This window comes from Heliangelus exortis, chromosome 7, assembly GCF_036169615.1.
Source record: "Heliangelus exortis chromosome 7, bHelExo1.hap1, whole genome shotgun sequence".
Classification (NCBI taxonomy): Eukaryota; Metazoa; Chordata; class Aves; order Apodiformes; family Trochilidae; genus Heliangelus; species Heliangelus exortis.
This window is the reverse complement of record NC_092428.1, coordinates 3,782,314-3,808,016: the sequence shown is the minus strand read 5'-3', so window position 1 is coordinate 3,808,016 and position 25,703 is coordinate 3,782,314. Positions and strand designations below refer to the sequence as shown.

Genomic DNA, 25,703 nt, shown 5'->3' with positions numbered 1-25,703 from the left:
GATTGGGCATAGATAATAACATACACAGGGACATCATGGACATAGTTGTGATGCATCTGATTAAGTTCTAGGAGAATATGATTAGTAGGAGAATGCATTATGAAAATCAGACTGCCATGGATTCCTGAAAGTGAGGGAAATTGGCTTTCTCTCCAGAGCACATCTGTGAAAATGTAATCCAGCTGCCTGTATTTCCTCTTTAGAAGGCAACACAAGGTCAAGCAATACCACAGTGAACTTTTGCTTTAAGATTTTTTTTCAGATTTTTATCACTGTTTGGTGTGAAAGCCCCTGTCTGACAGAGACTTTGCTTTGTGACCAGTTGGCAGTGTGCTTGTCATGCTTTGGGTTAGTTTTGGTGTTTTCTTTTTTTCATTTTTTCCGGCCTTACCAATAAAGGGTCTTTTTTGCTTTAAATCTTTTCTCCTTCCCTCTCTCCTGTTACTTCCCAATGTTTGTCCTTGGTTTGACCCCCAAATAATTTCTCTCGTGGCAGTGAGGTTGTTTGGTATAGTCTTTATCTTGCATTTCTGACATCTCCTTGTACTACCTCTATATTATATACTTCTTCATGCTCACAATTCTGAGAAGAAAAAGAAATCCAGATTGTAATATCCTAGGTCTCCTGTCCTGCCAGCTTGATGAGCTCTTAAACAAAAGGACCAGGGTGATGGTTTGGGAATTACTGGCAGATGCCTCAGGAATGCTATGGCAATGCTTTGAATACACTGAGGTTTTCAAGGAAATTCTTGAAATTGGGTTTACAGCCCTCTTGGGAAAGGGCGGGCAACACACTGGATTAGACAAAAAGTTGCACTTTTAAACTCTGTGAGATGTGTGTGTGTGCTGGAGAACAAAGTCTGCCACTGGTTTGTAGACATCTGAAATCTGGGTAACACTGAAAATCCATCAAGTTTGGGACAGTGCTTCCATTAATAGCATTTCCCTGAGAGTTTTGGGAAAAGCAGGGAAGGAGATCTTAGTGTCCAGTAGTGGTAAAACACTGCTCTCAGGATGAGTTCTTTTTCAATCCTAATTGTGGGCTTGGCTGTGGAATTATATTCCCACTTTTTGGAATGCTTTGTCAGTATAAATGCAAAGCTTAATACTTCTAAGTTAAACTTCTAATGTCCTTGTTTTGGACTATTCCATATTGCAGTAGGGTGTAGGGATAAAGTGCATATTTTTTAGTCTGTGTTACATTTTTAAAAATTTGACAGTTTAAGATATTTTAATCTGTTTACTATCTGATGTACCCATGAAAACAAACCATAAATGTTTGTCTTGCCTCTTTTTAGCTCCATTGTCTCCATTTTTACTGTAAGCCCACTTTTTTCTTCTCCAAATTGTCCACCAGCCACCTTGTGGCATATTTGAGCATGTGGGAGATTGTTTTTTTTAGTTTCTGCATTTGTTCTTCCCACATTCCCTGGGTGTTTGTGTTGGGAGAAGGAATTAAATTCCAAGATGAGCAGAGGACAATGCAATAAATCAGATTAAACCTGTGGTATTAAACAATAGCAAGAGTCTGCATGCCTTTCAGAGTAAATTGATCACTTCTTAAAAATTAATTTCTAATTCTAAATTATTTCTAACGATTTTCATTTCACTTCCTCGAGGGGGATTCTCCAATATCCCTAAAGCTTCCCTAATATTCCTAAAGCAAGAATGAGTCTAACTTTGCTTTGGCAGCCCTGAGAGCACCTTGTTTAAGGTGTTCTCTGTGGTTTTACCAAGCTGTACGTTTGGTTCTGCAAAAGGCACATGAGGAGTAACTATCTGGTTGGCCTTTCTGCTTGGTTTCAGATTCGAATCAGTGCAGCAGGAGCTAAGCAACGCCACGGCCCAAAACAAAGAGCTGCAGAGAGAGATGGAGAGATTGCAGTCAGAGGTGACAAGGTTCAAAACAATGCAGCTGAAAGCAGCAAAGGATGCAGAAAAATACAAGGAAGAAAGGGATTCTGTTTTCAATGAGTACCGCCTCATCATGAGCGAGAGAGATCAAGTCATTAAAGAGGTAGATAAGCTCCAAACAGAGCTGGAGCTGGCAGAGTCCAAACTGAAGAACACTTCTTCAGAGAAGAGAGTGGCCAGTGAAGAGATGGAAGCTTTAAGACAGGTACAGACTGACTTGTTTTATGGGGAAGGGGTCTGAGGACTCATTGTTTAATCCTGGAGTCGGAAATGTATGAGCCATTTAATGGAAAATAGGGGTGTCCTGCAAAGGGGAAATTCTGTGCTGATGTTTCTCTAAAGCAGTCCTTTTTACTTTTTATTTACTTTACTTTTTTTAAATTTTATTTACTTTTTATTTACTTTTTATTTATGAAGGCTGCATGTTTGAACAGAGTACCTGGCAGCTGAAATTTGCTAGTGGTTTGACTTAATTCTTTTCTGCTGGTCATATATCCTTCCTTCACTGCCTTAGTCTTCTATGCCTTTTCAAGTAATGCTCTCTGTAACAGTATAGCTCTAAATATTCATTATTTTTAACTTCTAACCTTCACAGGAACCTCTCATTGGACACTACCTACTCTGACTTATACGGTACCCCATAAAGTAGTCTCAAATATTCATGGCAAGCCTGTGCTGACATGCATGTCCTGACTCATTTGCCCTCCTTCTGCCTTTAAGTTAAAGAGGATATTTTGGAGATTTTTCACTAGAGCTCAGGCATGCCTTCAAGTGTGTGAAACCAGAACTTTGTATTTTTCAGCAGAATGTTTTTGAAATGCTTATATCATGACCATATTGTAATTAACAATGCTATTAAGATTTCCAGTGTAGTGCTCAGTTCCATTCCAGCTGACATGCATTGACTTGACCATTTGGTTTACAAATACTTAATTTAGCATGAACTAGATAGAAGCAAATGTATTCCATTGCCTGTAAGTCTCATTTTACTTCTTTCACAGCACTACACCTGAACAAAATGCCCTTTATCAACAACTGAGGTGTGGAGCCTCTTGTAGATCAGACCATTGTTGAGGGACATAATATGGGTTGTGAAATGTGGCATCAGAGCTTTTAAAAATAACTAAATCATGGCTTTAAGAATTCTTAGTTTTCAGCCCTGCCTATTTGCCAGCTAAGTAATTTTGCTACTATAATGAGTGAGGTTTTAATACATGGTTCATACCTGATCTACTTTCATCAAAGCCATGAAGCCAATAGAAATGTCTCTTGCTGATTTTCCGAGTAGCTGGTAAGGAATGAGCAGATGGAATTTGCCACAACTGGTTTTCTGGTTAGATTTGTTATTTCTGTCACTGTGGCACTGTGAGTAATTTGTCCAAGTGCTTCAAGGAGCAGGAAATTAAAATTTTAAATCCATGGATGTTTCCTTCTACTTAGGTGACCTGAAGGAGTGTTTGTAGAACAGGGAGGAACCTGGAGTGAGATGCTGGCAGGACACAGACATGCATTTTTCCTTCCCCCTGGAACTGGCCCTTTAGAAAGCAAAAATAACTCTAATGTACAAAAAGATGTAAAAGAGCAGCAGTGTGATTTTTCTTTTTGTTCCTCTTTTCCTTTCCTGTGGCTATGAGTCTTCTGCTTGTGAGCAGCTATGCTGCTGTGGCCCATAGCACTGGCTTGATGCAGCAACAATTTAAATTGTTTTAAATGTAGTTTTTTCCATGAAACCTGAGTTTGGTAGTGTACCTTTTGTGTCCCAAAGACAGGCAAAAGCAACTGAAATGGAGAAGAGGTTGGTTGGAATGGAAGAGGCAAATCATGAGCAGTTACCAATGAGGGCAGTCAGTCAAGTTCCCAGTTAAATATTTAAGCTTTATAGGTATTGCTTGCCCAAATAGAATGGGTTATTTTACATCCAAGGGTTAATAATTGTCTGGCACTTAGAGATGATAGAAAAATCCTCAAGATTTTGCAGTATGGGTTAGGTTCTTGTGAGTCTGGCAACTCAAAGCTAGGGATTAGATACTATAGATTTCCCCCTTGCACAGTGATGGTTTTGTTTGCTCCAGCAAGTGATGAGAATGTTGTGTTTCATCTCAGTGGCAGTCAGCTTTCCCCTCTGTTAAACAGACCTGTGGTATTTTTTTCCTGTATGAGTTTATTGTGACACAATCAGATGTGAGGACTTCCTTCAAACATGAGAATTCTTCACAAATTCAGAATTATTTTTAAACCAAATCACTCCAATATTTCCAAACAGAAGCTGTTCTAATCAGTGCCAAATGGCACACTGTCTGATGCTCTCATGTTTGACTTTGTGCCAATGTCACAGGAAAAAGACAGAGGTGAAATTTTACTATTGGCCACTGGAGGCAATGGCTGATATTGATTATTAATATTGAGCATGCTGGAATAAACTATGGAAATGTCTTTTTTTATCTGATTACCTTAAAGTCCTGTCAATTCCTGCTTAATGAAAGGCTTTCTGGGACCTTTCCCTCTGCTGTGACACTTGATGGCTTTCATCTCTGCTGCATGTTGCAAAAGACTTAATATTGGGTGTAAGTTTTACACACCCATTTGAATGCAGATTTTACACAGACAATAAGATGTGCAAAATGTTGCTTCTGTACTAAAACTGGTCTGAACCACCAGATTGGTGAGGAGATCTTTTTTCAGAGGTCCTGAGCAACAGAAGCTCTTAAATGTTGAAAAGCTGTGGGTGTTCATCACAGAGTGAATTATTAAATCTAGTGTTTGGCTGTTACTCTTCAGCAAAAATACCTGTTTTAATACCATCACTGAACTGTTTTAACAGCCTGACTAGTAGCCTTAATTAGACACCATCTCTCCAAGCCAATTATGTTACTTCAGCAAAATGCTGTTGTCACTGAGGCTTTGATCTTGTTTCTTGGAAATTGTAGAGGAAAAGAGAATGGAAGCTGGTTTATGACTGACATGGTGGCTTCCTACCCTTAAGTCTTTGAATGCTTTCCTTATTTTGCTTCTCAGATGTCAGCTGTCTCTGGTTTTGGAATGAAATCAGCTGTGGTTTCCAGCAAGGAGTGCCCATATATTCAAGAACTTCTTTATGGCCATTGTCTGAATGTAGAGTGAGAGCTGGACCGTGTAGAAATTTAGCAACATGATATTCCACTGTTTCAATGCCTCATTCTTCCTATAGGAAGTATAGTTTAAACTATTTTAAAAGGAAACACTGCATTTTACAGCTACATTTTACTAATAGCTTTTAATTATGGTGCAGTTGAACACCGTATCTAAAAAATAACAAATTCTTCCTCGTGGCACACTGTAGTTTTGTCTTTGAACATTCTGTAGTGTGCACATTGGCATCTTACTGGCACATTAATTTAATGTCCCTTTAAAACATATGAGGGAGCTGAAAGATAGATATGTAGCTGGGTAGGCTGAATTATTTCAGTCCTATAAAATAGAGACATCTGCTTAGAAACATTTGTAATATATTCATACCCTTTGCCATATTTAAAGCTTTTTTTTTTTTTTTTTTTTTTATTATTAAACATGAAGCCTGGCTAGTTAACAGCCTTCCCTCATTTTGATTGCTCCAAGCTTTGAGTGTTCCCAGATTCTTCCTTCCTTTTGGCATCACACTGCTAAAATAATGGTGTGATACCTTTAATACTGCATTGAATGATCTTGGTTAGTTCTTATATGGAATGTGAGTGCAATCTGTTCTGCTCCCATTTTTCAGAACATGAGTGCAAACTCTCTAGGCTTTTGAGGTGTATCCAGTTGGAAAGATGAACGAGTTCCTTCTGCACTTAACTTCCAACAAACAATGGATTTTCTTTCAGGAGCTCAACTCAGCTCTAGTGGAAAGAGATCGAGCAATCTGTGAGAGGAATGAGCTGCTGGAAAAATACTGCCATGAAGTCAAGGACAAAGCTGAGGCCCAAAAGGAACTTGACCAAGCTTGCAAGGATATAGAGACAGTGAAGGAAGAAAGAGATGTTGCCAGGAAAGAGAGAACAGAAGCCATCATCCAGAGAGACCATCTACTAAGAGAGTATTATCAAGCCCGTCAGGTATTTCAAGGCTTCACAGATGACTTTTTTGGTTTTTTCCTTTCTTAGCTTCCAAGTGTCAGTAGTTTTCAAGGAATAAGTTAATTTAAGGAGAAAGAAGCGAAGCAGAAGAAGCATTTTTAAAAAAGCTGTTTTTTGGGGTTTTGCTTTTTTTAATTTCATTGCTCTGCTTTGGAGTTTAGGGACTTGTGTCTATCCCAAGTCTGTGTTGTGAATGTGTACACCTAATCCCAGGGTAAGAAACAGATATTAATGTACAAATCTGTGTTGTAACTGCTTATAGTAGTGTATCTGATTCCTAAGTATCCTTCAAGGTTTTTTTTTGTCTGCTGAGCAGGACAAGGTACAAACATGATGTCCTCTCTCAAACACAAAACGTTCACTGATGTTGCTTTAAAGTGGGTTTTTTTAACCATATAGGTGGTATTCACACAAAATACGTGCCACTGAATAACGTTGTAATAAATTCTATCTTTTCTTTTTTTTCCCTGAAGTTGCCATTAAGATAAATTAACATGTTTCATGAAAACATGAGAATTTAATACATTGGGTAACACACAGACTATAAGTACATACGTACCTAAAAACTGTGCCTAAAATACTTACCTATGTTTCTTAATTCCTAGATACAAGATTCTGCTACCTTAGACATAGAAAGAGCAAACAAAGAGATTGAAATGCTTCGGAAACAATATGAGGCCATGTCACAAGAACTGAAGGAAGCTGTCCAGGAAGCAGAAGTAGCCAAGTGTAGGAGAGATTGGGCCTTTCAGGAACGGGATAAAATTGTTGCAGAAAGGGAGAGTATACGGTGAGTAAATGAGTGATCATAGTCCATGAGTGATCTTTGTGTAACATCTCTGTGCAGTTGATGCAGTTCTAGGACTTGCTGGGTTTTGCTGGCACTTTATTCAGTTTTTGTGAACTTCATTAGCTGGCACAGAGCATTTTTTTCGCTTAGTTTTCTTTTAAAGTTGAGCGTGCATTACAAGATCCTGTGTGCATTCATACCCATAATGTGTCCCTAGGAAGTACTGTAGAGCCTACAATATGAGTATTATACTCATAGCACAGGCCCTTACAACACTACCACATAAGAACAAAAATGAATGCATTGTTTTAGGCACGACATAACTCATCGTGCTATAGCAGAAGTCCTGCAATGTCCTTGGGGGAGACATTTCACAAAAAGTACCCAATATATTTGCTACTAAATGTGTAAGGAACTAAGGAAAAAAAAACTTCATTTTTTTTTCTGCTGCTTTAAAAAAAAATAGGTAGAAAGTGAAGGGTTATTTTGACAGGCTTTTCCTTAAGACCTGGGGTATATATATTTTTTTCTTTATGCCTTTTTAGAAAGAGAAGATTTGAAACTTTTTTTTTTAAATTTTGCATTAACCGTACGCTGTGCTAACACTGCTTTTGTTGCTTAGAGTTTTAAGTAGCTAAATGGAACCTTGTTTGCTTTTGAAGGACTTTGTGTGACAACTTAAGGAGGGAGAGAGACCGGGCCGTGAGCGACTTGGCTGAAGCTCTTCGCAACCTGGATGACATGAGAAAGCAGAAAAATGATGCTGTGCGTGAGCTGAAGGAACTGAAGTATGTCAGAGAAATTATAAAACTGCCTGGAAATGTGTGATAAAATGCTAGCTTTGTTAGCCCTGTTCTCAAGTGAATTATATTCTCTGATAGCTGTGAGGCAGCAGGCATTCATGGTGTTGTATGTGGAAACACTCCCTGTGGTTTTAGTTATTATGGTAACCCTTGTGATGGGACAGATCCTAAGTCTCAGCCTTTTTGTCTGATTAATGAAACACATATTAAGCTTTGTGCTGTGGAAAATACACTTTAGCAATATGGGATTCTTTCACTGAATTTAGCATAGCTGCAATTAAGTTTTTTCACTGTTTTTTTCACTGGTTTGTGAATGCAAGGAAGGTGGTTTGTCTCCGTGGGTTGGTCATCTCATTTACTTTACACCAAAGTTAAATACATTTTGAGAGATATTAGAAACCTAATTGTGCATTTCAATCATGTAGACATAGAGAAAAAAATGTAAGATGATGTTAGGATGCTCTAAGGAAGAGTAAAGTCCATTCAATAGCAGCCCAAGAATATTGGAAAGGTGGAAGCATGGGGCAAATTTTGGGCACAGCTTGGAGTATTGATTCAGAAAACAAAATATAAGGTATCTTGTGATGAAAAGATTATGTATCAGTTTATTTAAAAGGGTTATCTGTGTCTATAAATAGTTTTTTCCTTGCCTAGGGAGAAGATGGAGAATCAGCTGGAAAAGGAAGCCAGATTCCGTCAGCTGATGGCCCATAGTTCCCATGACTCAGCCATAGACACAGATTCTCTGGAATGGGAAACAGAAGTGGTGGAATTTGAAAAAGACAGGGTAAGTGAAAAACACAAACTGCATTGCCTTATGTATTGGAGAGCTCTGGAGTCATCAGAACACATGATTATAAATAACTGTGATGTGCATTTTTAGGAGTTCTTTATTATGTTAGGAACCACACACATATGCAGCAAAGTCAGTAATGTTTAGATTAAAATAGTAGACAAAACCAAGCTGTTATACACAAGGTTTGTAGTTTCCTTCCTGTTAACTATAAATAAAAGTATTTCCTCCATCTAACTTAGCAGGTTCTTATAAAAAATCTTTTTAGTCAAAAATTGTGTTCCTAAAGTCAGTCATTCATCCTCTTCTCTTACAGTCAGTATCTCTTTTAACTCTGCATACAATAGTTAAGCTTGTATATGAAATTATTTATCCTACTTTAGCTCAGATTTGATGATTAAAAATTTTATAGTATTAAAAATATTTAGGGCAATGCTGCCCTTCAGCTTAAAAATCTGAGCTGAAAAGAGTTGCTAATCTCCCTCACTTGTCTGCAGAGGAAGTTGAATTGCTTTCCCATTTTAGCATATTAAATACAGATCTTCTGTTTAGCTTGTTAGCCAGATAACCTCTGCATCCCTTCATTTTCCTAATAGTACTTTCTCCACTTCTTTTCATTTTTCTTCATTGTAGTCTAGAATTTTTATTTCACTGCTTTGTATGCAAGTCTCAAGTGTTCTTCTATTCCAATTTTTTACTGGCACATCACATAGTTTGCTAATAGAAGGTTTTTTTCACCATATAGAACACACAGGTGGTCTTCCAGATTGTGTTTCAGTTGTAGCAGCTTCTACATCTACCAAAAATTCCTTCTACCAGTCGTTCCTGAATGACAAAATTTGTGACTTAATGCTGTCAAATTAAATCCCTTTTATCTTACTGCAATATTTGGGGTCAGCTTTTTTTGTGCTCTTCCCATCTGTGTGTTCTGTGTGTTCATCCCAACTGCATCACTAAGACCATTGCACTTCTGATGCTAAAAAAATTTATTTAATGTTACTGTATGTTGAAGTATATAGATTGGAAAGGCTTGATGAACTGAAGAGCAGTGCTGATTCATTAGGATCACTGCCTGTAAATTTTTCCTGGGATAATAATTGAATTTCACTGTGCTTTTTCATCTCTTTTATCCAGTTCCATCATGATGAAATTTTGAGCATTGCCATCTTTTCTACTTTAACTGATAATTAAAAATTTTGCTTTTCCATTGTCTGGAAAATTAAGGAGCAGGTCTGGCATTAATTGAGTTATTCTTTACTTCAAAGATTGTTCTAAGTGTTTGCATTACTGAGACCAAATATGCAGGCTTTGTAATTGGAATATACTTCTCCCTTTCCCAAACATAGGGCTTACACTTGCTGCTATCAAATTTCAGTAATAATACCATGCAAGCTTTTATTAAATGTATGGGAAAATCCTTGCTGACCTAACAGTATTTAAATTCCAGGATGAAGATTATAGAACTGAATGAATTTAAATCCTTTCATTTTGTTTCAGTTTCACCTGTCTGCTTAAGTTTGTGCTCTGTGTAATCACTCAGCTCAAACCTGAGAGAATTAAAACTCATTTTTCTGCTCTGATGCTCTGTACTAGTGTTGTAATTGCTACTTTATTTTATTACTTTTTTATTACTTCATTTTATTGTATTTATTTTATTGCAGCCCCATGCTTTTCCCCATAAACTTTTTTCTTAAATAGAACATTTGGGAGAATTATAAGGATTTTAGTATATTTTTGGCAGTTTTAACTCCATTTAATTTCTACTTAACATTCATAATATTGCATTTTTAAGCTTCAGCTTCCCTGGAGACTTTCTGTTCTTATTTTAAGGGGATCAGTCACTGGACCCTGTTTAGAACCATGCTTCATAGGTCTGATCTAAGCTCTACTTCATTTTTGCATGTTAGATTTTACATTTTGAGTAACATCTCCCAGCATTATGCTGAGATGGTTGGTCCAGTAGATTTCAAGTAGAGTGCTGTAATTTTTGGAGTTGTACTGTTTAACACTGAAAAAATAATAAGACAGCTTGTGATCTGTTGTTTTTTCTCTCTTTGTTTGACAGTGACCTCACTATTCACTAAATCAAACACTAAATAAAATTTTCCCTGTTTTGATTTTGTTGAGTGATTTCTTGAAGATGTTTATCCCCTTTTCACATGGAGGATAATCTGTTTTGGGCCAGGGTTGATGGTATATTACCTGTAATCAGTATTTAGAACTGATTTCTCATCATGTGAGAGCTTTCATTCCTGTTTACTTCTGGTCTTCAGCCACATCAAAGCAAACATCTTTCTGAATCCATGACTAACACATGGTGCTGTTTTCTTGCTGTTACAATTGTTTCCTCCCTAAGTGTTGCCTATTCTTGGGGAATATGTCCTAGTTTTCTCATTGCACACCTAGCATCAGACCTTAAAACAAGTTACATGTGGCTGGAAGTGCTTTCTTGCATTTTTTTCTTTCCAGTTCCTCCTACTTAAATTCCACATCTGCATTATTTCAGCCTTAATCTATGAGAGAGAAGAATTTTTTCTAATGCCAGGGGCTGCCTTATAACTAATGGAATTGCAAGCTTATATATTGAAGTACAAATTAAAAAAAAACAAAACACAACTTAGGTAGAACAGATACACTATAAATAGAAATGTTTGGTTCAAACATACAGAAGTGCCTCTTGCTAAGAGGCAGCAGCACAGTGGTTGCCTGGGCAATTAAATCATTTGTTAATTGTGTTTATTAGGATGATATGGACTTGAAAGCACTTGGTTTTGATGTGGCAGAAGGTGTGAATGAACCATACCTCCCTGGAGACTGTGGAATCTTTGTTACCAAAGTAGACAAAGGAAGCATTGCTGATGGCAGATTAAGGTAAGGTTTGAGTTTGGAAGGTACTTGTCTTTTGTTGATTATGATAAATGAAATATGAGCATAATAACAGTTTTCTGCAGTTTTTCCCATTTTTTCAATTTTTTTTTTCTTTTTTTTTTTTTTTTAATAACTGGTCATATGGGTGTTATTGATGTTTGGGAAATCGTACTGAGAAGACCAATGCCCGAAATTAAACACAATTTGACTTCTCCCTTAAAACTCCCCAGAATTTGAAATGTTCTTTTGATTTGCTGTGTCTTGCCTGCTTTATTATTGTGTTCTTGAATTTGATCTATTTATTTAAAATTTGAGCAAGACATGAGGATGATCTATTGAGGGAGAGGGATAACGTGAAATCTGTTTCTAGTGTTGACAACTGTCCAAAGACTTGCTTTTAAATAAAGAGAAGTCATTACTGATTTGAGGATATATTTTTGTGAGTGAAATGCAGACCAGAAGTCCTGCTTGTCATTTAGATGATATTTAATGGATTTTCAAATATTTAAGGATTAGCATGTTGAGCTCAGCTCTGTTGCATCCCTTCTCAAGAATGTTTTTCGTGCAGCAAAGAATGTTTATGACACTGACCTGCTTATTTCTGTCTGTCCCCAGAGTAAATGATTGGTTACTGAAGATAAATGATGTAGATCTCACCAATAAGGATAAAAAACAAGTTATAAAAGCTGTTCTAAATGGAGGAGGAGTTATTAACATGGTGGTTAGAAGAAGGAAGTCCTTGGGTGGGCGAGTGATAACACCTCTTCACATCAATGTTTCTGGACATAAAGGTAATGGCTCTGAAGGCTGTGTATGTACATCTGGTATGTGCTTCTTCAGCCAAAAATGAGTAAATATAAAGGTGCACATTCTGAGCTTCTGCTTAAATCCCATTTTAACTGTTATTACCTCCTAGATAGACATTTTCATCAATATTTTGTAGCAAACAATGTTCATACTGGAATGTTCATATTTTGAAACTAAAGGCTTTCTTTTTTGTTCTTTGTCTTTTTTTTGTTTGTTTGTTTTTTTAACTTAGATCTATTTAGCTGCCTCTCTGGAGTCTTACTGGGAGTTTAAACAAGACTCTTAATGCACCAGAAAGCTCAGCTCTGTGTGATGATATTAAATTTTGGGATATATCCCTGTTTTCCCCCAGTGTGTTCCTATTTATTTCAAAAAGTTTTTAGACATAGAAATTCAGTTGGGTTGGTATATACATTTCTTCCTCATGCAGGCAGGTCAAGACATCCTGTTTGAGCCAAGTTACTTGAATTATAGGAGTAAATTCATGTTTATTTTGTGTATTTCAGATAGTGGGGTCAGTTTAGAAAATGGAGTATTTGTTGCTGCTCTTCTGCCTGGAAGCCCAGCTGCCAAAGAGGGTTCCCTCACTGTGGGAGATAGAATAATTGCTGTAAGTCTTAAGAATAAGTTGTCCCTTTTCATTTTTATTTATATTGAAGCATTACCATTTATGTTACTCTTTAAAATCCCAAAGTTTCCAATTATTTTCTGTATTATACCCTTCTTGTATATTTACTGAATTTTTAGTCTCTATTAGTGTGTTTGTTGGCTGAGTGATTAATACAATGTGCAGGTTATTTGCTATGTTTAGTTCATCAGAGAAATTTTGACAGTCATAGAGTCAGAATGCCAGGTTGGAAGGGACCTCCAGGATCATCTGATTTAAATATAGTTTAAATAAGATGGCCCAGTATCCTGACAAGCTGAGTCTTAAAACTGTCCAATGCAGGGCAATCCACCACTTCCCTTGGGATATTATTCCAGTGTGACTTAGTCTTCACACTTATTTAAATATGTGTATGAACATCTATCTTCACACTTGTTTTATATCTAATACTTGTGATTTTTATACTAAAGAAAGGGCAAGGTCAACCAGACTTCAGTGATGTATGCATGTAAAATTAGTGTTTTCCCTGCTTTAAGATGCTCCCTACCTTATACTTTTGATTTACAGATCTCTCTTTTGGGTTTTTTGTGTTTAGATCAATGGCATTGCACTAGATAACAAGTCACTCACTGAATGTGAAGCTTTGCTACGGAACTGTAGGGATTCCCTTACTCTGTCACTGATGAAGGTGAGTAGGAGAAGCTAAATAATTTGCAGGGTTTTCTTGACCTGACAGAGAATTATTTTAGTTGTTCAGGAAAGAATATGTATATTAAGAATATATAAATCATCATGTGGAAATCTGCTAAAATAAAACCCATATGGATGCCTTTCAATGGTGGTGCCCTGATCAGTCCTTTCCAAAGTAAGGCTGCTGTGGTATCTGGTAGGGAATGAAACTTATTTATTGTTCTTTCCCATTTGTTTGCTGGTCACATGAAGTTGACTCTCAGCACAATCACATTTTTCTTCTTGGTTTCTGCTGCAGAGCTGCAGCAGTTTTGTACCTGAAAGATAAGGTGCCTCCTGAGTACAGAATGTTTGCTTTTAGTCAGGAAGGAGTTTCTCAGACAACTAAACTATCAGGAGGATTAAGTAGAAGATTTTCAGGTTTATTGCTGTAAAAATATTATTCTGGGTTGCTTCTTGAGGTTAGAATCTTGTTGTGCTGGGCCTGTCACATGTGCTTTTTGAGTGATACTTCTAGCTCCAGAGAGCTTGAGGCTTTAAGAAAGTAAAAAAAAATGAAATGTCTGAGGGGAAAATGGCAATGAAAGATGAGTTACTGGCATCATTTAACAGAGATGGAAGTAGAGTGAAGGTCACTTAGCTGCTGGTACAGTGCATCTGCCACTGTGTGCAATTCCCTTCTGGAATTGTTCTGAGAATGTTTGAAAAAGTTTTCTAGCTTTATTTTATCTGCTGTTCTGTGCTTTGTGTCTGCAAGGTTTTATTAAACCTTCTCTAACCATACAGATACATGTGCTGGTGTACAATTGGGTATAGGTAAGGGATAGGATATGATTCATGCTAAATAGAAATCAGCCATAATAAGATGATCACTTGTGGTTTTTGGTTTGCTTTAGGTTTTTCCTCAGAGCTCGTCTTGGAGTGGCCAAAATATATTTGAAAACCTGAAGGATTCCGAAAAACTAACGAACTGCAGGGTTCACACGTCGGAAATACAAGCCCAGAATAAAAGAAATCTGAAACTCAACAGCTCAACACAGACTGACATTTTCAACCCAGACATCATGGAGAGCAAGAAAGAGCCAAGTGAGCAGGGCAGTGGCTCCTTTTGTGAGCACAAAGCTTTCCCCAACCCCACATTACGAGGGGACTCTCACAGGAGCACCGTGCACAGCTGCCACAGTAATTCAGAACACAGCCTCAGCTCCTTCAGCCCAGACACCTACGGGGACCGAGGCTTTGGGGCTGTTGACTTGGACAACAGGAGGCTGCCCTATGAACCTACAGGAGCTGACTGTATGATGGTTGAGGCTGGGTTTGACAAAGGGCACGGAACTAAGCATAGCGGGGGCACCTGGCCAAAAGTTGTGGTTAATATCTCGGCAGCGGAAACGGAGAAGTTCTCTGTCTACAGAAAGCCCAAGCAAAGGAAATCTATATTTGATCCTGATACTTTCAAAAGACCACCAACTCCTCCCAAGCTGGAATATCTTTCCTCTAATCAGGTGACAGCCCATTCACCTCAGCCTTCAAAAGCTGAAGTGGCCTCGACTCCCCCAACTCCTCCCAAGAGGAGCGACTCCATCAAGTTTAAACACAAACAGCAGGCAAGCTCTGCATCAGAATCCACAGTAACAACTGGATCACCACCCACCAGCCCAGCCACTGCCCAGCCTCCTGTTGCCTTGGGACTCAAACAGGATTCTGCTCCTCTCAAGGGACGCAGCAGGAACCCGGGGCATTATTATCGGGAGGAGGGCATGGACTGCGCTCATCTCTCCTCAAGAAAATCCTGTGAAGATGACATTGGCTTTCAAAGAGTGGAAGAGCCAGAGATAAAAAGACCAAGACCAAAATCAGCTCCTGCACTGAGGCATAAAATGACCCCCATGCCCATTCCTAATCCTGCACTTCAGGTAGAAACTTGATAAGTTGAAGTGGAAAAGTAGGGAGGTGCAAGGAAGGTGTATTCTGATGTCATCTTTTGGCACATCTGTATAAAACCAAAATCTATATAAAACCAAAATCAGATCAAGCTATTGAACACATCTGAGTATGGGGTGTGGGTTTAAGTAATTATCCTATTAAGTAGGATATCAGGTTGATCCATGAGCACTGATAAACTTCCATGCTTCATTACAGTGCCTTGTCATAAGCATCTGTGTTGTCCTGGTTGTAAGTGAAGTAATAAAATTATAATAAGTGAAGAGTTTCCAGCTGTAACAGGAACACAGGTACAGGGGGACTTAATAGTAAGAACTTTGTTAGCTGGAACAGGGGGCATGGTTTTGACATGCTTTATTTAAAAGAACAAAAAGGATTGGGAAGGCCATATTGCAGTTGGTTCTACATACTGCCCTAGTGGTCTTGAAGATATATAGGTGTTGGTTTGAGGTGAAGAAGATAATTATATAATAGAATCATAAAGTCATAATTTCTGGGGTTTTTTAAGGTTATTGGTTATATTAGCTAATTTACATCTCTAGCATTAAATTAGGACAAGGTTCCGTGATTTTTATTTTTCCATCTTTCCTTAATTTCTCCCCCAGTCCTCCCCAAAAATAGGCAGAACTTTGTAACTCTAAAGTTGTTGACTAGGCAGCAAAAGTGATACTGACCCTCAAAAGGTGAGCACCATCCACTCTGGAAATGTCTCTCTGGTGGAATCATCTTTATGCTACATCAGGCTGTGTAACAGCAGTGCCCAGTAGTCACTGCTGAGGTAGTGTTCATAATATTGAATAATATGCCTATAGAATGTGCAGTGTAGTTGAATTTGAATTGGGTGGTATCAGTTTCCTCAGCTGTGGCTGCAGAGTTAAGTTTATGTGCTTGGCTAAGCTGATAAATTTAAGGCAACATTCATCCCTGAGTAGGAGGTGGCACAGTTATTAACACACCCTTGATGGTGATCAGGTTATTGGTTCTAAGAAGGCTCCTCTGCATTTTATATTCTCATGAACTCTCCATTTAAATAAAATACTGCTACCATAAAAAAAACTAAGTACCTTCTCAGTAATTACTTTTCAGCTATTACATACTTCAGTCTCAAGTTTTGTGTTGTACATTTCAGTTGTATGAATTCTGCATGGTGAGCCCTCAACTTGTAGCTCTCTGACATCACTGTCAGTATTGGAGCTATTCTCAGGTTTCTTAACTCACCATCATATACTCATTGTATACAGAAGTTGTGATGGTTCCAAAGCCTGAATTACACTCTTGAAGAGAGGCTTAGAAGAAACACCTGCTTGTTGGCCAGGTCTTCTTTAGGTCACACTACAGGTGTGGTGGCTGAAATAATGGTTGAAATGTCCTGTGAAAACAGTATTTTAAAAGATAAACATAACTAAATGCTGGGTGGTTTATGGTGAAGGAAAGTACACCAGTGAAGCTGCAAGCAGTTGCCTAAAAGATAAATAATAATAATAAAATAATGATAAATTATTAAATATTAATATTCGATAAAATATTAAGATAAAAGTAGAAGTAATAAATAAAATGGATCATGATGAAGGAAGGGGCAGTAGTGAATAGCACCACTGAAAGATAAAAGTTGAAGGAGCACTGTGCTGGCAAGCATATTCTGGAATAGAAGTTGAAAAGTTGCTTACTTCCTACTAATCTTGGCTAATTAATTAATTTATTTCTTAATCCCTGACCTCCTTTAATCAAGTTTGTGTCTTTTTTTTTGTAGGGGCAGAAATATGCTCCAGCTAGTGAGGAGCATCTGTCTCCAGAGCTTCAGGAATGGGCTCCCTATTCCCCCAAACGCTCTGCGAGGCACAGCGATGGCTTTGCCCCTGCTGTCCTGTATGCTGGTGGCATGTCAGCTGGTGAGTGACACAGCTCAGCTACTTCCTAGGAATCCCTACATTTTTCCATATTGGAAATAGGAACTGGCTTAATTGTGATAAGTGTGATTAAGTGGGATGATAACCCCAGGTCTTTCTCCGCAGGGCTGCGCACAGCTGGTTATGTACTGAAGGATGAGTGTGCTTAAAAGGACTGTTTGAGTAATAAGTTTCATAAATAAATAGTGAAATATTGTAGTTTCAAGTCACAGGGGACACTAAAAGTGGGAGTCTTTGAGGCAATAGAAGAGGAAAAAGAGTCATCTTAGCTGCAGCCAGTTCAAGCACCAAAAATTTGTGTTCCTGTCAGAAAAAAATGCAGAGTTTCTGTTGCTATATTAAGAAGATTGATACATGAAAGCACCTAAAATCTTTTAGTTACCAGTGCATATGAAAATGATATACTGTGAATGGTATATTAAAATGGTGTACTTAATTTTTTTGGTTTTCTAATCCACTTTACTCCTGACTCATTACAAATTTTTAATCTGCTTTATAAATATGCATGTGTTACTTAAAATGGTGCTGAATTTGTATGCTAATTTTTTTATTTATACATACATGCTCATATATACAAATGCTATAAATGCAATAATATAAATATTTAAATATATTTAAATGTTTTTGTATGCTACTGATGTTGATAAGAGAATGTTTTTACCATCTTGAGCAGGTACTGTGCCAAGGAGCTTAGCACCATGCCCTGCAGTGACTGCTGTCATGAGAAATCCAATTTATACTGCCTGGAGCCATAGGGTCCACACCAGCAATTGCCCATCAGTTGCCAGCCAAATATGCCATCAGCACCTGCATCCCAGGTATTTTGCAGTTTGGATCTCCTTAAATTTTTGTTTTCATTGGGAAGAAATGGCTTCTGGTAGGGGTTTTGTACAGTGCAGAGTGAAACACTGTGTTGTTTTGATCCAAGGTTCTCAAAACCATGACTGCACACAAGTGATGTGCCAGTTGCTTTCATGTCTTTCCCTATCCAATGGGCTGAGTTCAATGTTCTGGTCTCCAACAGACTCTGTTCCACTCTGTTCCATTGACAAAAAATGTTTTATTTTGTTTTAATGAACTAATGTATAAAGTTTTTACTTGTCCTTGCCAAACAAATAAAGCCTTCCCCCTTTTTTATAGCTCTTCAGGCTCATTTCGCCTCTGACTTTCCTTAATTCATAAACCCATGAGAGGTTTGAAACAATCTTGAGACAAGCTTGAAACAACTGAGAAATGGGAAGGAGAGGAGCATTCATTTATTTCAGTAAACCAAACTTTTTATTGGCCAGTTGATTTGCTGAGGTGCCTTGCCCAGGTCTAAATGTTGCCCCATTCTCCTTTTTTTCCTGATGTAGTTCCCAGCATCAAGGTCGCCTGAGTTTGGACCTGAGTCATAAACACTCCAGTGACTACTCTGAAAATGCCCGTGCAAGAGCATCTCATGGCTCCAATTCCTTACCATCCAGTGCCAGACTTGGTAATTAGCTTCCCTGATTGATTTCCTCTGGGACTCCAATGTGTTGGGAGATAAAAAATAAATAGGAAATTCCTTAAGTGCCTGCGTTATGGGATTGTCATGGCTAGAAGACCCTAAAGGCTTCCTGTGTGTTCCTTTGGGTTCTATTTTTTTGTGATCTTGTGACTGAAGGAATTCCCTGGAAGTAGCTGTATTTAATTCATTCTTTACAGTCTCTTAAAAATGATGTGTGTGTATGTGAGTGATTCTCCTTTCTGTGTCTGTTACTGTTGGAAATTACCCTTATAAAGATGGGAGGCCCAGTGAAAGTGGTTGAGTGAGGTGGAAAGGAGAAAACAGAACAAAAAAATCATTGGTCTTAATGTAAATTGTGCTACTAGAAGGTAAGTTATACTTAAGTTTACTTGATAACAAAAAAGATGCTTATCCTAGTAGTACCAAAGCAAATGGAGGCTTTGTACCAATGGCATTTTAACATTCCAAAATTTAAAAATTTCAGTGTAACTTTTTTTGTACATGTTTGTGATCTGAATAGAGCACAGCAGCTTTGTAACCACAGCAAAAAAAAAAAAAAAAATGGCATCAAGACTTTACAACCAGTGTCAAAAAATTACATATTCATCCTGTCAGAAATGCCTCTAGGAAAGTCCTGTGGATTCTTAGTAAAAAAAGATGTTAGATTCCTGTTCAGACTCCAAGTTTCATTTAATGGAAAAAATATTCAAAATATTTTGCATGAACACTGGATACATACTATATAGCTGCATTGCATTCTATTTATACTATGTGATCATGACAATTTAACAGAAATAAGATATACATAATATGTATCAGGGTTTGTACATAAATTCAGAAGCCATTTTAATGCTTAGGGAAGAATTAGAATCTAAATGTACTTTTTTTGTACAATATAGTAGCTTTTACTTCTGCAACTCTTATGTTTTTTCTTGTAAAAATAGGTTCTTCAAGTAACTTGCAATACAGAACAGAAAGAATTAAGATCCCTTTAACACCAAGATATCCAAGGTCCATGATGGGCTCTGACAGAGGTGAAGTATTTCATAAGTTGTTTTAGTGGTATTATTTTCAGTAATACTTCTTCCAAAGCCTTTGTGGTTGTGTATTGTTTTGTGCCAAAATCTAAACATGACAATTTTATTAAGGCTTCAAAATTCTGCCACAGAATGGTAAAAAAACCCTGGAACTTTCTAACCAAAGTTGATTTTCTATCAGTTGGCTCTAGGATATGGCACATGAAGAAGTGGGCAAATAAAAAGAATAAGCATTGCTGTATGTCTTAGTTTTCATTTTCTTCTAAAATGATGCCTTAAGTTCAACAATGACATGATCTGCATTATTTTTTTGATTCTTTAGGTATGTTATTTAGTATGTTATTGTATTACTGAATATAAACTTATTTTTAAATTCTATGAAACTATTTTAGCACTTAACTCAAAATTTCTTGGTGGAGGATATTTAAAGACATAAATCTTAATCTAAATACCAGTTGGAGTCCTGAGAGTTGTAGGGTTCAGAGTTGGGCAGTAAATGGTAACTCCTTGCTGCTGCCATCATTGCAAACTGAGTGTTTCTGTCAGGGCACTTGTTCAGTAAATTAACAACCAGGTTACAACCAGGGAAGAGATGCAAATTAAGTAATGCTAAATTAGTTTGAAATTGCAGAGCTTTACTGTCTATATATATGATCCATGCTGGGGTTTTGTTGGTTGTTTTTACCTGCTTCATAATATATCACCTATCCAAGGGAAAGGGTAAGACACAAGTATTTTAAACAAAAATAAGCTTGCTTAATACATTTTGATTTTACTTATCCTTTCCTGGGTTTTGTTGTTTTTAACTGGGCATTGCTAAGTGTTTTCAGATACTTGCAGTGTAGCTTCTCTGTACCCTCTCCTCTCTGTTGGGAGTTTTATTCATGCATTACCTACAACAGATCTGACATAAAGTCATGAGAAACAGTAAGTCAGCTTGTCTGAAATATGAATTACCAGCTCTCCCAAAGCTCCTTACACAGCCAGCAGAGAGCTGCTGAGCAGTCAGTCCCCTTTCCCATCTCAGATGGGTGGGGGGTCTTCCCTTATGTGCAAATCTCCAAATTATGCCACGTGCAGGCTACTAAAACCCAACTGGTGTTTTTTTCCTTAGGCTCCTTGTCCCACTCTGAATGTAGCAGTCCCAGCTTGATAACCCCTCCACAGTCACCACTGAATTTGGAAACATCTTCCTTTGCCAGCAGCCAGTCTCAGAACTCCCTTTCTACACTACCCAGGATTTCCATTAGCCCAGTATCAATTGGAGAACGTAGGAAAGATAGGTAAGGTCCTCATGTTGTTTGCTTTTTAATATAAATGTGTCTGAGGAAATGTGGTACTTTATTTTATTGGGCTGAAGGAATGTAGATGTTTCATTTAAATGACTAGTATGTAGGTGTAGGGGTGCATCTCTTGTTTGGTTTTATTTTCTTGACAAAATTTGTTGGGGATCTTTGTGTGTTTTTTTCCCTTCAAAACCAAAGAGGAGATGATTGAGTTTAGAAAAATAAGGGTTTTGTTTATTCATATTAGATTAATGGTTGTTAGATTAATGATTATTAAATAAACACCAAATAGGAGTGGTCACCTCTTCAGCTGAAAGTCTGTACTCAGGAAAACAGAGAAAATTAAGACCTAGTGATATCTGGTAGCTAAATATCAGGTGCCTTAGTGTAATAGAATATGTGCTCTAAGCAGTGTGCCTTGAGTCAGTTTTGGCAGATAAAATGAAAAATGCAGGGCATAACTGTGCAAGAATGTATCTGTATGTACAGATTCAATTTTAATCCTCTGACTGATCCCTTGGGGTTTTCCTAGACTGCTACTAGCAGTTGTAGTAAATATATGTGTAGCTACTTGCAGAATTTGCACCTGATATGACAGCTTTCTTCAAAAATGTCTAATATCAATGTCTAATATCTCAAGATATGTTGCCTGTGGTATCAGTCGTGGATATATCATAATCTGGCTAGACGGAATATATGAAAAAGGTTGCATGAACTCAAAGCACTGAACAGTAAGAGAAAAATCTGAATCAGGTATTTATTTACATCAAGGCAGCAGTGCCAAATGCCTGGGACTACAAAGAATCTGTGATGTGTTGGAGTACATTACATGTGTGTGGACCTTAAGATCCCTTTGTATTGCTTGGCTTATGCATAAGAACTGATGTGAATGGTTAAGTAATAAGGATGTTCTGTATTCTAAGTTTTCTGGAAGTAATAAAAATTATTAATAAATGTTACATGAAACTTTTGTTTCATTTGAAGAAGCAGTAACTAAGTTATAACAAAACTCTGTAGTGTGTATGTTGTGTAAAAAGGGCAGTGTTACTTTGACAGGGAAAGCAAAGAGGTCTTTGTGAAGTTTTATTCTTTCTTGCTTCAGTGTGACTTCTCTACTTTGTGTACTCAGTCTGTGTTCTCATATAAATGTTCCTCTGATTGTCACTTGCAAATTCAATCTCAGATTTTCTGTGCTGTTTCACTTGTCTGCTGATGTACAATGTTCAGCTGGAAAATCTAGGCTTTCCACACCTCTATCTTGGTATTATTTTAAACTGCAGTCTGAATTGGCTTTCTAAAAATCCTAAAATTGTAAGTTTTGTTTCGTTTTTAAAAGCAAGCAAACAAACAGTTCTTTATTTGGGAAAGCAGGTCATTTAAGTCCATCCAAGGAAAATCTTTGAAGATGCTTAGATAGCATTTTGTATGGTTATTCCTACAAGTAACTTGCTTGGGCTTTTCTCAGATAATAATAATAATAATACAGTAGGAAAACCAAATAATGCTGTTATTTGTTCTGTTGATTTTAATATAAAGAAAAGATCTTATCAATTAAGACACTTTTCTAGGCAGTGTTTAGTGATACTGTCAGGCAGTCTGAATGTTATATGAGTGCACTTCCCTTGGTTTTAATAACACTGCTTATTAAGACAACTTTTTAATGTTATAATTTCATTTTACTTGGATTCTCTACTACATACATGCATTGCTACTTACCTTTCAGTGTATTTACTAGAATTCTGAGATGTGATCCTTTGCAATTCATGTTATTTCTTCTGATTACAATCCAAAAATAAACAAGTTTAAAAACACATGTGATAGATGGAAAACCAGAAAAGAACAAGAAATAAAGATCAGAAGGGTGTAAGTTTTGTTTACGAGGTCACATTCCTTGTTGAATTTTGTAATATTTAGAACCTTCATATAATAGCATAACACTGTAGTTTACATACTCCCAATGAATAAAAATAAATAAATAAAAAAAAAACTTAAATTGGTGTTGATAAGAGGACTGGGTTCAGGACTACCTTCATCTTAGCAGCCAGTTTCTAGCCTGTATGGCAGATTTAGCTGGCAAACTATTATGGCCCTTTTGCAAAAGTCTACCCCATAGTTGCATTTGAAGACTATGGCAATAATCATAATTTATGAAATTAGATTTTTGTCCCCCAGATCCTACTCTTTCAAAAAATACCTTTCCTCAGCCTGGCTCACATTAGGAGCAGTGAGTAAACTCCAGGTAACTCACCTGGTCTCTGAGCAGCACAATTAAAGTAGTTCAAGCCCTTGGCACAATTTGGAGGATATCACTATGATATAATGAAGTGTTTGGAAAGAAAACTTCCAAATAATGCCTGTCAAAAGCTTAATTCTGATAAAATTAAAAATGCAACCCACCTCATACCCAAGCACAAGCTCAACTGCTACTACCTGGTGATGCCTTTTGCTGTATGGAGGTTATTAAGTTGTTAGTAACATGAAGCAGCACTTTTTAGAAGGCTACAATATACACACCATGAAGGGACCATCCCTGTTTGTTCAGGTGGATTTTCCTCTCCAAATTACTTGGGGGAGGAAGGGAGTTTATCAGGGTTGTCTGGGGTTTTTTTGTATAAACCATTCTCTTGTTATACTTACGAGTGTCTTGCTGCTGTGTGTCTTTTTCTAAGTGTTCTTTTCTTCTCAAATCTTCTACATCTTTCAGATATCTGTTCCGTAATAGGTCTTTTCTGAGAATCCCTGTGGCTCCTAGGCCTAGGTTCTCCTCACTAAGGAGTTTGAGGTTGGCCTGATATAAGGTTGTCCTTCTCCAGCAGCTTTGTGCACTTTGTGCTGTTGTCCATGTCTGGATAATTGCCCTGAGAAGAATTTGCATGGTAATTGTAATGCTACCATGCAAACTGCTGTCTTTTAATGGCTTGAGTTTGCAAATGCTTAATTTTCATTACTAATTTTTTATTTTTCCTTGCATACAGATATGAAATCTGTTACTTGTGCATTGTTGTCCTTTGGTTTACCACCCTGTGATTTATGATGTTTCTTTTCACTGGCAATCAAGATTTCCCAGTATTTGTAACATACCTGTTTTGGAATATGATTTGTAAATGACATATTATATACAGTGGTTCAGTTACTTTTATATAATATGCCTCTGGAAGCTTCTTTCCTACAGGCTTCCCCATCATACTGTTGAGAATTCATATTTCCCATAATGTTTGAGAGCAGTCATGTTACCTGGTCTACATTTACCTCTGCCACTGTACATTGCATGGTGTTAAAGGAATGCATTTAAAACAGTGAATTTGTTTCAAGTTACTGTCTAAACCTATTTTATTATTGCTATTCCAAGTATTGCATGTGACTGATGTTGTGATGGTTCAAGTGCTGGTTTCTCCAAATCAGTTTTATCTGTCCCCTCTAAAAGGCCCTACATGGAAGAGCCACGGCATGTTAAAGTGCAGAAGGGTTCTGAGCCACTGGGGATTTCCATTGTGAGTGGAGAAAATGGTGGAATATTTGTCTCTAAAGTCACAGGTGGGAGCATTGCCCATCAAGCTGGCCTCGAGTATGGTGATCAGCTACTAGAGGTAATTTTTTTGCTATTCCTGAGGTTTAATGAATCAGTTCCTATGACTCCAGCTGTAACTCCCTTCCCCAAAAGAATATTTTGTGTGCTGTCAGGTGTAGCTAAGGGGACTTACTCTGTATTGTAGCATTCCAATAATTGTGATTGTTGGTGGTTTTTGTCAGGTTTATTACAAATAAGTATCTTGTCGTGGTAGACCTGCATTGTGTCTTTCTTAGAATGAAATTTGAAGCTACCTAGGTTGGGGACTCAAAACAAAACTCCTCTCTGATAAGGGGAGTGGATATGCAAGCAGCTGGTTTGTACTGAGTGTCATGTTGCTGCTGTTGTGCCATATCTTTAACTGAGATATACCTGGTTTAAAAAAAAAACCAACCTCATGTAGGCTTTAGATGAGCTACAGTCAAGTTTTTTGCCTCCTGTACTAGAGAAAGATGTGAAGGAGCATTTTGTAAGTGTGTACAGGTGATAGTACAGTGGGCCTGAATGGATCACAGATCTGAATTATCTATAAATCTGGAATTTATTCACTTAGGTGGTCTGAGCCCATTTGTACTTCATCATATCATATATGTACCTCATGATATCAAATCATAAGGCAGCTCAGAATATTTATGTCTTTCAAAAGGAAAAATATTTTGGAACAGGTTATCAGGTATTTGAAAACTGCAGTGATTCTTTCCAGGGAGTAAACCCTGGTAATGATTGTACAGCAGCACTGACACCTTTGATTTGCCCCAGAAGAAATCAGTCAGCATGGAGACATTAAAGTACTTAGGAGCCTGAAAAGATGATTTTGCTCCGTTCCATCTGAAAACTTGACATCCAGGTTTGTGCATTTTTTTCCCTAGTTTAATGGAATAAATTTGAGGAATGCCACAGAGCAACAGGCTCGATTAATCATTGGGCAGCAGTGTGACACCATCACCATTCTGGCTCAGTATAATCCCCATATGTATCAGCTTGGCAATCACTCACGATCAAGGTAAGGCTGATTAGACTTGGAAAAAAACCTGCCCTCTGGTGCATGCACTTATCTAGCAAGTAGATAACTTCTGTACAGGTAATATGTTTGCAAACACCAGCAC

The 25,703-nt window shown here is 37.5% G+C and overlaps 1 protein-coding gene across 2 annotated transcripts in view; it reads left to right on the top strand.

Moving 5' to 3' along the window:
• Positions 1–25,703, top strand: part of DLG5 (discs large MAGUK scaffold protein 5) — a 95,270-nt gene that overhangs the window by 58,091 nt on the left and 11,476 nt on the right. The window contains exons 7-24 of one of the 2 annotated variants that reach the window (XM_071748263.1): positions 1,807–2,119; positions 5,754–5,984; positions 6,611–6,795; positions 7,458–7,583; positions 8,253–8,385; positions 11,135–11,262; positions 11,875–12,050; positions 12,573–12,676; positions 13,269–13,361; positions 14,260–15,279; positions 17,058–17,196; positions 17,888–18,032; positions 18,570–18,691; positions 19,651–19,740; positions 20,858–21,026; positions 23,734–23,811; positions 24,454–24,616; positions 25,467–25,600. In XM_071748263.1, the coding sequence (XP_071604364.1) occupies positions 1,807–2,119; positions 5,754–5,984; positions 6,611–6,795; positions 7,458–7,583; positions 8,253–8,385; positions 11,135–11,262; positions 11,875–12,050; positions 12,573–12,676; positions 13,269–13,361; positions 14,260–15,279; positions 17,058–17,196; positions 17,888–18,032; positions 18,570–18,691; positions 19,651–19,740; positions 20,858–21,026; positions 23,734–23,811; positions 24,454–24,616; positions 25,467–25,600 (3,549 nt within the window). The remainder of the gene's footprint in view (positions 1–1,806; positions 2,120–5,753; positions 5,985–6,610; positions 6,796–7,457; positions 7,584–8,252; positions 8,386–11,134; positions 11,263–11,874; positions 12,051–12,572; positions 12,677–13,268; positions 13,362–14,259; positions 15,280–17,057; positions 17,197–17,887; positions 18,033–18,569; positions 18,692–19,650; positions 19,741–20,857; positions 21,027–23,733; positions 23,812–24,453; positions 24,617–25,466; positions 25,601–25,703) is intronic. The other variant, XM_071748264.1, reaches the window with a different exon arrangement.